This window comes from Mustela nigripes, chromosome 1 (assembly GCF_022355385.1).
Source record: "Mustela nigripes isolate SB6536 chromosome 1, MUSNIG.SB6536, whole genome shotgun sequence".
Taxonomy (NCBI): Eukaryota; Metazoa; Chordata; class Mammalia; order Carnivora; family Mustelidae; genus Mustela; species Mustela nigripes.
This window is the reverse complement of record NC_081557.1, coordinates 31,688,952-31,697,249: the sequence shown is the minus strand read 5'-3', so window position 1 is coordinate 31,697,249 and position 8,298 is coordinate 31,688,952. Positions and strand designations below refer to the sequence as shown.

The 8,298-nt window shown below is 52.5% G+C and overlaps 1 protein-coding gene across 2 annotated transcripts in view; it reads left to right on the top strand.

Moving 5' to 3' along the window:
• SLC6A5 (solute carrier family 6 member 5) overlaps positions 1-8,298 on the top strand; it is a 57,054-nt gene that overhangs the window by 30,498 nt on the left and 18,258 nt on the right. For both annotated transcript variants that reach the window (XM_059407037.1, XM_059407046.1), the window contains 3 exons: positions 1,513-1,637; positions 6,966-7,078; positions 7,826-7,957. In XM_059407037.1, the coding sequence (XP_059263020.1) occupies positions 1,513-1,637; positions 6,966-7,078; positions 7,826-7,957 (370 nt within the window). The remainder of the gene's footprint in view (positions 1-1,512; positions 1,638-6,965; positions 7,079-7,825; positions 7,958-8,298) is intronic.

Sequence of the window (8,298 nt, the reverse complement as noted above, 5' to 3'; positions counted from 1 at the left end):
GGACACGGTACGTGGCGGGAACAGCCAGCAGGGGGCGTGAGTGCGAACGTGATGGAGATGTGGGTGGGAGCAGGTTCAAGCCCTGGAGCAGAAGGAGTGTGAACGAGGCTGGAAGGAACCGGGCCGGGCTCGGGTGAGGCCAGGCTGGAGAGAGCCTGTGTATAAGCTTGCGAGGGCTGTGGAACAAATACCACAGCGCGTGTGGTCTAAACAGCAGACATTCCTTTCGTCACAGTTCTGGAGACCAGAAGTCCCAGATTGTGGGTTTGGCAGGGTTGATTTCTTCCGAGGCCTCTCTCTCTGGCTCCCCGCGTCCTCACGTGCTCTTCCCTCTGTGTGTGTATCTGTGTCCTCTTCTCCTCCTTTTGCAAGGGCACTGGTCACCCTGGAGGCCATCCCACCCCGATGACGTCCTTCTAGCTTAATTCCCTGTGTAAACACCTTGTCTCCAAACACAGTCACCTTCTGAGGAACTGGGGGTTAGAACCTCAACACAGAATGCTGGGGCACACAATTCAGCCCGTAACAGCTAGAATGCCAGCTAAGGTGTGTGAACCTTGCTGGTCACAGTTGCTTATTAATGTGTGACCCCAGAACCCGTCTGAATACAGTCCAAGGGGTCGCATCGCTTTGCATTTGGGTAGAAAGGAGGTTCTGCGGCGTAGCAGAAGGAACACAGGGCTGGACAGGGAGTCTGGATTCAAATTCTGACCCACCATGAATGAACCCATTCCCTGCTCCTGTACCTCTGTTTCCTCATTAGTAAACTAAGGGGTCAGACAAGGTGGGTTGTTCACCAAGCAGTTGCTCTGGGCCAGGCTCTGCGCACAGCAATCCGTGAGAAAGGTGGGGTCAGTGCCACCATTTAAAATCACGTGGAAAGCAGTGACTTGCTCCAGGTCCTCCCACCAACGGGGGCAGGATCAGGGTTTGAATCCTCTCTGAGGCTCCATCTGGCTTGACCTCTCTTTCCAGTCTAGGGTGGCCGGCCAGCCGGTGGGAAACTGCAGCCATATTACCAGTAGAGGGCGCCAGGGTGAAGGCAGAGGGCTGGTCTCCCCTGCCTCACCCCTGGGGTTCTGGGTGCTCCAAAGCCAGGCTGTCCTCAAACCCTGGTGGCCGTTCACATCCCACCGCCTTCTCTTCTCTCATATATGACTCCTGTCCGGGAGTCCTTGAAAGGCTCCATCCCCTCTGACTCTGCTCTGATGGGCAGTCCTGCCTCTGCCCCTTGGAGGACAAGAGCCCGGGCTCTAGAGTGCCTGGGGCTTGAGCTTGGACCAAGAGGCCCAGGAGCAGGGCAGTTGGAGAAATGTTTTTGAGCCTTTCGGTGCTTAGAAAACTGACCCCAGGAGGTCTTTGATGAGGACTGTGAAAACATGTAGAAGCAAACATGGACTCACCAACATGTGTGCATAAGAACACACGGGCATGCGTTTATGTGTCCTTCCCCTTGTCCCTTCCGACTCACAAAGCACAGCTAATGGCACACTCTCGTCTCCTCTCCCTCAGGGACACTCTCATTGTAACCTGCACCAACAGTGCCACGAGCATCTTTGCCGGCTTCGTCATCTTCTCGGTGATCGGCTTCATGGCCAACGAACGCAAGGTTAACATTGAGAACGTGGCGGACCAAGGTAAGGTCACCTCCTGAGCTCCTGACCTATGCTCTCGTGGGAAGCTGGCCTTCTGGAATAGAAGGGACAGTGGGACAGCCCGGGGTCCCTTTGTTGGGAGACTCCAGGCAGGGCTAGAGCTGACCGGTGGCTCACTAAAGGGGTTGCTGTAAAAGCCGCATTCCTGCATCCCTCTCCTCTCTTCTGTCTTCTGTTTCTTCTCGTAAGTCAGCTCCACCCCGAGTAAGTAAGCTCTACACCTGTTGCACCTGTTAAGGGCAGGTAGGGCCCTAAACTTCAGGCGACCTAGTGCCCCTGGAGCTGGTGTGGGCCTCGCTCCCTGCAGGCTGCTGTCCTTGCAGAGCAGCCTGGACAAACCCAGTTCAATGCTGGGCAGGAGCACTGACTTCCGAGCAGCCTTTTCCTGACAAAGCGCTTTCGGCCTAATGATTAGCTCAAACGTGCTCTCAGGACCTTCTGCTTAATTAGAAAGTAGAATGTTTACTTTCTACCCAAATGATCGCTATATTAGTGGCTGACAGTTGTATGGAACTTTCGAATTTGTAGGGAGCTTTCCTTTTTCTCTCACTGGGTCTGTATTTCTCGCACAGCCTTTTGTAGGAGGTGCTGGATAGTTTTATTTGACTCTTTCTTATTTCCACCCAGCCTTAACCGCACGAGGGCTGGGGTGTTTACTAGGTTTCTGTGATGAACAGATTTCACTGTGGCCGTCGCCCGTTATTACGATCATGCTCTAATCAGATGTTTATGGGACGCCTCAGTGTCAGGACCGGGCCGGGGACGTGTGGGGACGTGGCCGTCCGCAGTGTGTCCCTGTGGGCAGCTTCTCCGTGCCATTGCCTTTGTTGGAGGAGCTCACTGCCGTTCTCAGATGACGGCTCAGATGCCAGCCCAGGAGGGAGCAAAGCCCTGGAAATGTCACCTTCTTGGTGGGCTGCCGGCTCTCGGCTGGCCCCCCAGGGGTCATTAATTATGGCTTCAGCAGTGCTGCCAGTGCGGTGCCTCGAAGAGTTAAGAACTGGCACCTTGCAGGGGGGTAATTACCTCTCCCTGGAAAGAGTGTTAAACCCCGAGGGATGTTGGTTCTGCAGCACTGCATTTAACGGGCGTTTCAAGAGAGTGACACCCCCCCACATACAACTCCCGGGGGGGCGGGTGGCTTGGGGGTGCCTCGCCGCCCCAGCTGTCCTCATTTCCTCCCGGCAGAGTTGCTGGAGCAGGAAGGTCCTGCCCCACTTTCCAGCAGACCTGAGGTGTTTGTCCCTTTTGCGACATTACAGCCCAGCTCCCTGGGAATCAGTGGCCGTGTTGTCGGGGCGAGGAGTCCTGAGATGTGGGGTCACTTTAGTTCACTCTTCTGAGCTCCTTCCTGCCCCAGGAATGAGATTTGGGGACACATGTCACTAGAACAGGATTTTGTTTTCTCTTTGCAAAGAAAGACTAAGACAATTGCCCGTGTTTCTTTCTGAGCTGGCCCCTTTCCAGATTTTATTCACTTTTTCTGATTTAAGTGGGGGAGGAGAACACTTCCTACTGGTTCTAACACCTTGTGTTAGTGTGTGGCGGTTTCTCATGGTCACCAGCACAGGGACAGGGGAGGGGACACTGGCTCATGAGGCCTCCTGTCAGACCTTGTGGGGCAGCTGTCCCTGTTCATCTGGGAGGACACACATTCTTAGACATGACTTACAAGATGTCTGATTTTCTCAGGGATGATGGAGGCTCTACAGAATCTGGGGCGGGGGTATGGGACGGGCCTGCGGTCCACGCCAGCCCCACTCCCTCCTCGCTGGGCAACACAGGCACGCAGACCATCAGTACCTGTTTGCTGACCCAATGTCAGTAACTGTGTTTTGGTCTTTAGTCCAAAATAGGTTCTTTTCTCAGGGAAGGCATTTCTGTCAATGTCCTTTCTTCAAATTTCAGTCGGTTTTGAGGGGACACAGGTAGGATTGGTGATGACCCCAGGTTGTCCTCTGCTTCTGCGATGAGCATAGGAAAGGGGGCATGTCCAGAAAAATACCTTCCTGGGAAGTCAAACTTTTTTTTTTTTTTTAAGAATTTTATGTATTTATTTGTCAAATGTATACCAGCAGGGGGTGGGGCAGGCAGAGGGAGACGCAGACCCCCCACTAAGCAGGGAGCCCTACACGGAACTCAGTCTCAGGACCCTGGGGTCATGACCTGAGCCCAAGGTACTTGCTTAACCAACTAAGCCACCCCAGTGTCCCTGGGAAGTCAGCCTTTAGGGTCACTCGCCAACTACCTTCCTTACTGCCTGTGGAGCTGAGACTCACAGTCCAAATCCACCCGGAACCCGTACCGGCAGCAGACATGCTCTTTCTCCCGCAGAAGGACTGGGTTAGGCCCTGGGTTAGACCGCAGTGCGTGAACACAAACGTGCGTATTGGATTCAGAGTTTCCAGGTCCGGGTCCCTAACCATTCAGAGACACCGCTGATGAGAAAGGACACTCTCAAACAGGGACTGCCCGTCCCCTCATCTGTGTCTCTCACATGGAGGCCAGCTCTTCCTTCCAAGAGTCCAGCAGTCCAGCAGTGTCTTCCCCGAGAACTCCTCCCTTTGTCACGGGCTTCACAGCAGAGAGCCCTTCCCCAGTGGGCGGAGATGGTGAGGTCCCCCGCTGACCAGAGCTCTGGTTCTATGTTGAGTGGTTCTCTGGGAGACAGGACGCCAGAGACCTCCTGTCCAAGCTGCTGACATGCAGAACCTCTCTCATCCCCTCTCAGGAGGAGAGTACGAATGATCTCTGTTTCCTGAGTTCTTACCAGGTCTAGGCATTGCTTGAAGCCCTTTTTTGGTATCCATATATTTACATCTCATAGAAGCAAATGTACTGATGTTCACCCAGAGAGAACCAGCCACACCTCAGGTCTCTTGGCTGGGAAGAGGCGGAGCTGGTTTTGCAGTCCCAGGAGGAGGGGGAGCTCTCAGGAGCCTGCCTATCAGCCCTTGGGCTATACTTACACTGCTTCCCAGTGGGAGAGGAGACGAATAGGGCTCAGCCATATAGGACATCCCGGCCTCATCTAGGGAAAGCTCTGCTGGGACTCAGCCAATCTCTTTTTCCAGTAAAACATAACAAAAGACCAAACTGAGTTGTACAAACTAATATAAAAATGTATTTTAATAATCCACTCCCCAGCCGTCTTAGATAAACTGACTTTGCTGGAAACGATGCCTTCACCTGGGTGCTCTAGGGAGGCAGATGTAATTGAAGAAAACCGGGTGTTTTGAAATCATTTCCTGCCTTTTTGAAAAAGCAGGAAAACCCAAAGGGCCAAATCCTGTTAAAGCAATCAGTGAGGTGCTCTGGTAGTGGCCATTTCAGGACCTTCTTATCCACTTTATGGCCCCAGCTGTCACCAGAGCCCCGAACTGGCTTCCTCAGTGTTCTGCGTTTGAGAGCTGTTTTGAACTGTACTTTTTTTTTTTTAATTTTATTTATTTAGTTGACAGACAGAGATCACAAGTAGGCAGAGAGAGGCAGAGAGAGAGGGGGAAGCAGGCTCCCTGCTGAGCAGAGAGCCTGATGCGGGGCTCAATCCCAGGACCCTGGGATCACGACCTGAGCCGAAGGCAGAGGCTTTAACCCACTGAGCCACCCAGGCACCCCTGAACTGTACTTTAATACAGACTTGAATGGTTCACGCAGGGGGCCCTCAGAACCGGGCAGTATGGTCTGGTCAGATAAGTGCATAAAGCGGGGCTGTCTTAGGCATTCAAGGCTTTCTATTTTAAATACCCCCAAGGCCCTCGGCAGCATTAAGAACTAACAACCTGATAAATTCCAGTTTAAAAAAGTGCTGCTGGGGCACCTGGGTGGCTCAGTGGTTAAGCATCTGCCTTTGGCTCAGGTCATGATCCCAGGGTCCTGGGATTGAGCCCTGCACCGGGCTCCTAGGATCGAACCCCGAATCAGGTTCCCTGCTCAGCAGGAAGCCTGCTTCTTCCTCTCCCATCCCCCTTCTTCTGTTCCCTCTCTCCCTATGTCTGTTAAAAAATAAGCAAAATCTTAAATTTAAAAAAAAAAATGTGCTGCTGTGCTTGAGTTATGAAAACTCTAGGTGCTGTGATAATCTGGTTTCCAGGCATGCGCTGGCTGCGGATTAGCCCGGCATTCGCTTGTCTCTGCCCCTGATTTATCATTTAGTTTTCTGTTTACAAGGAAATGCTAACTGCTGGGTCTTTGGACATGGTGGGTCCCAGTGATCTCCCAGTGAGTCTGTGAGGCAGGTAGGAAGGGCTGGCAGGCTTGGCGAGGCCGGAGAAATGGCCCCTTAGACATCCTCCGCCAAGACTGCTTGTGGGATTTGTGGAAGACCCTGAAGCTCGTGTCCAAGTTCATTGTCCGCTCCTATTAAAAGTGAATATTCTGTGAGTGCTCCAGATGTGCGAGGCACTGGTCTCATGCTCTGCCTGTGCTCTCTTATTTGTTCCCCGTAAACACCCTGTGGGGGAGCTATTGCTCTTCCCATTTTGCAGATGGGCAAAATTGAGCCTTATAGAAATGAAATGACTCGTCTAGGGTTGCATAGCTGGTAAGTCATGGAGTCTGAATTTGGACCCAGATCTGTCTGACCATGAGAGCCCAGACACTCTTCACCCTCATGCTGTGTCTCTCATCCCCCTCTCCCTGACTGGTTACCGGTGGATTGATGTAGCCCTTTATAGGGCACGATAATAAGAGTGATTGATGGATTCATGATTTATGCAAAAAGCTTCTCCAGGAGAAGCAAATACGGAGGGAATGGTGTCATTCTGGGCACGGTCTAGCCTATAGAGCTGGATTCCTTAATCTCAGCACTCTTGACCTTTGGGCTGGATAATTCTTTGTTGTGGGGACTGTCCTGTGCATTTTATCCCTGGCCTCGGCCCACTTGATGTCAATAATACCCCCCCCACCCCAGTAGTGAGAGTCAAAAATGTCTCCAGGTATTGCTTAATGTCCCCTGGGTGGGGGTGGGGGGCTGTACTTGCCATTGGATGAGAATCACTGTTCTACAGGGTGGTTCTTAGATGCTCCCCCAACTCATCAACACAGAGATGGGGCTTGCATGAGACACAGCCTGGCTTTGGACTCAGTCTGCTTTGGTACTATCTCTGAGTTCCCCAAGGTGTGGACCTGATGCCCCTGGTCCTTCGCTTCAGGGAACTTGAGGTCTAATTGGGAAAATGAAAGGAGATGAGGGAAAATAACCGGCAGAAGTAACATATGATATGTCTATGGAGAGACCCCCTGTGGGCTTCCAGGAAGAGGGGGCCTGGAGCTGGGCCTGTTTGTAATCATCTCTCTTGTTCCTTTCAGGGCCAGGCATTGCATTTGTGGTTTACCCAGAAGCCTTAACGAGGCTGCCCCTCTCTCCATTCTGGGCCATCATCTTTTTCCTGATGCTCCTCACTCTTGGACTTGACACTATGGTAAGCCCCTCCCCCTTTGACACCTACCTGAGGCTCCGCCTGGAGACCCCCCTTTCCTGGATCCTGCATCCAGCCTGTGGCAGGGGTGGGCTTGGTGGTCCCCACATGTTTCCCCCCGGGGTGATATAGGATGGTGAGGTCTGTCTGGGGCTCAGCATGGCTCTGTATTTGTGGGTGACTCATGGGACAGTGCAAAGCAGCCATCATCCCTTCCTCCCTCGCTTCCGCATGCAGGTTTTAGCCCGGGTCCTTCCTTTCTTTGGTGTTATTTTGCCAATGCAAATGCTGTGGGGCTGGATCAGGGAGAATAACACGAAGTCGATTTTAGGGAGATTGCCGCGGGGCTGCGACTGCCACAAATCTTACTGACAGGTACTCAGAGAGTTTAGTGGTTGGGTGCAAAAAGGGTTTTTTCCTCAAGCAGCGGATCAAATTCGAGGTAAACTGGAGGAAAGGAATTTACATCTCATGAATACAAAGTGAAGCTTCAGAGTCCGTGATGGATGAGTGAGCGCGGTCTCTGGGGGCTGGGAAGGCAGCTTCCCAAGCTCACATCCTGGTGGATCCCCCTTGCTGGCCTTGTGGGTTGGACTCCAACAAAGCCCTTTAGACCCATCAGGGGAAGGGAGTCCTAAGAACCGAACCTCATACTTGTACCGCTTTCCCTGGTGGGAAACACAAAGGACTTTGGGAAGCTTTGGGGTTGGGTGGCTTGTCTGAGCTGCTCCTTTCCTGGCCCCATTCCAGTTTGCCACCATTGAGACCATCGTGACCTCCATCTCGGACGAGTTCCCCAAGTACCTGCGCACACACAAGCCGGTCTTCACTCTGGGTTGCTGTATCTGTTTCTTCATCATGGGCTTTCCGATGATCACTCAGGTAAGCAGCCTGCTGGCCGCAGGCTTGGGGACAGGGCATGCGGGGACCCTATGGCTGATCTATCCTTTTGTCCTTAGCTCTTGGGCTCAGAGCAGTAGCCAGTCACTGCCATATCTGTGTAGACAGCACCAAGTCATTAGGGATTCTGCCTGCAGATGGAAACATGTCCCCTTGGCTGCCACTATTACTTGTAGCATCTTCGTAATTGAGATGTAGGCTTCTCGAGCCAACAAGGCAGGTGTGTCCTACTTTAGGAAAATAGAATACATGGAAATCCAAATTTACTGGCCAGAGAAGTTCCCAGTTGGTTACTCACATTATACCTGGGAGTCTAACTGTGA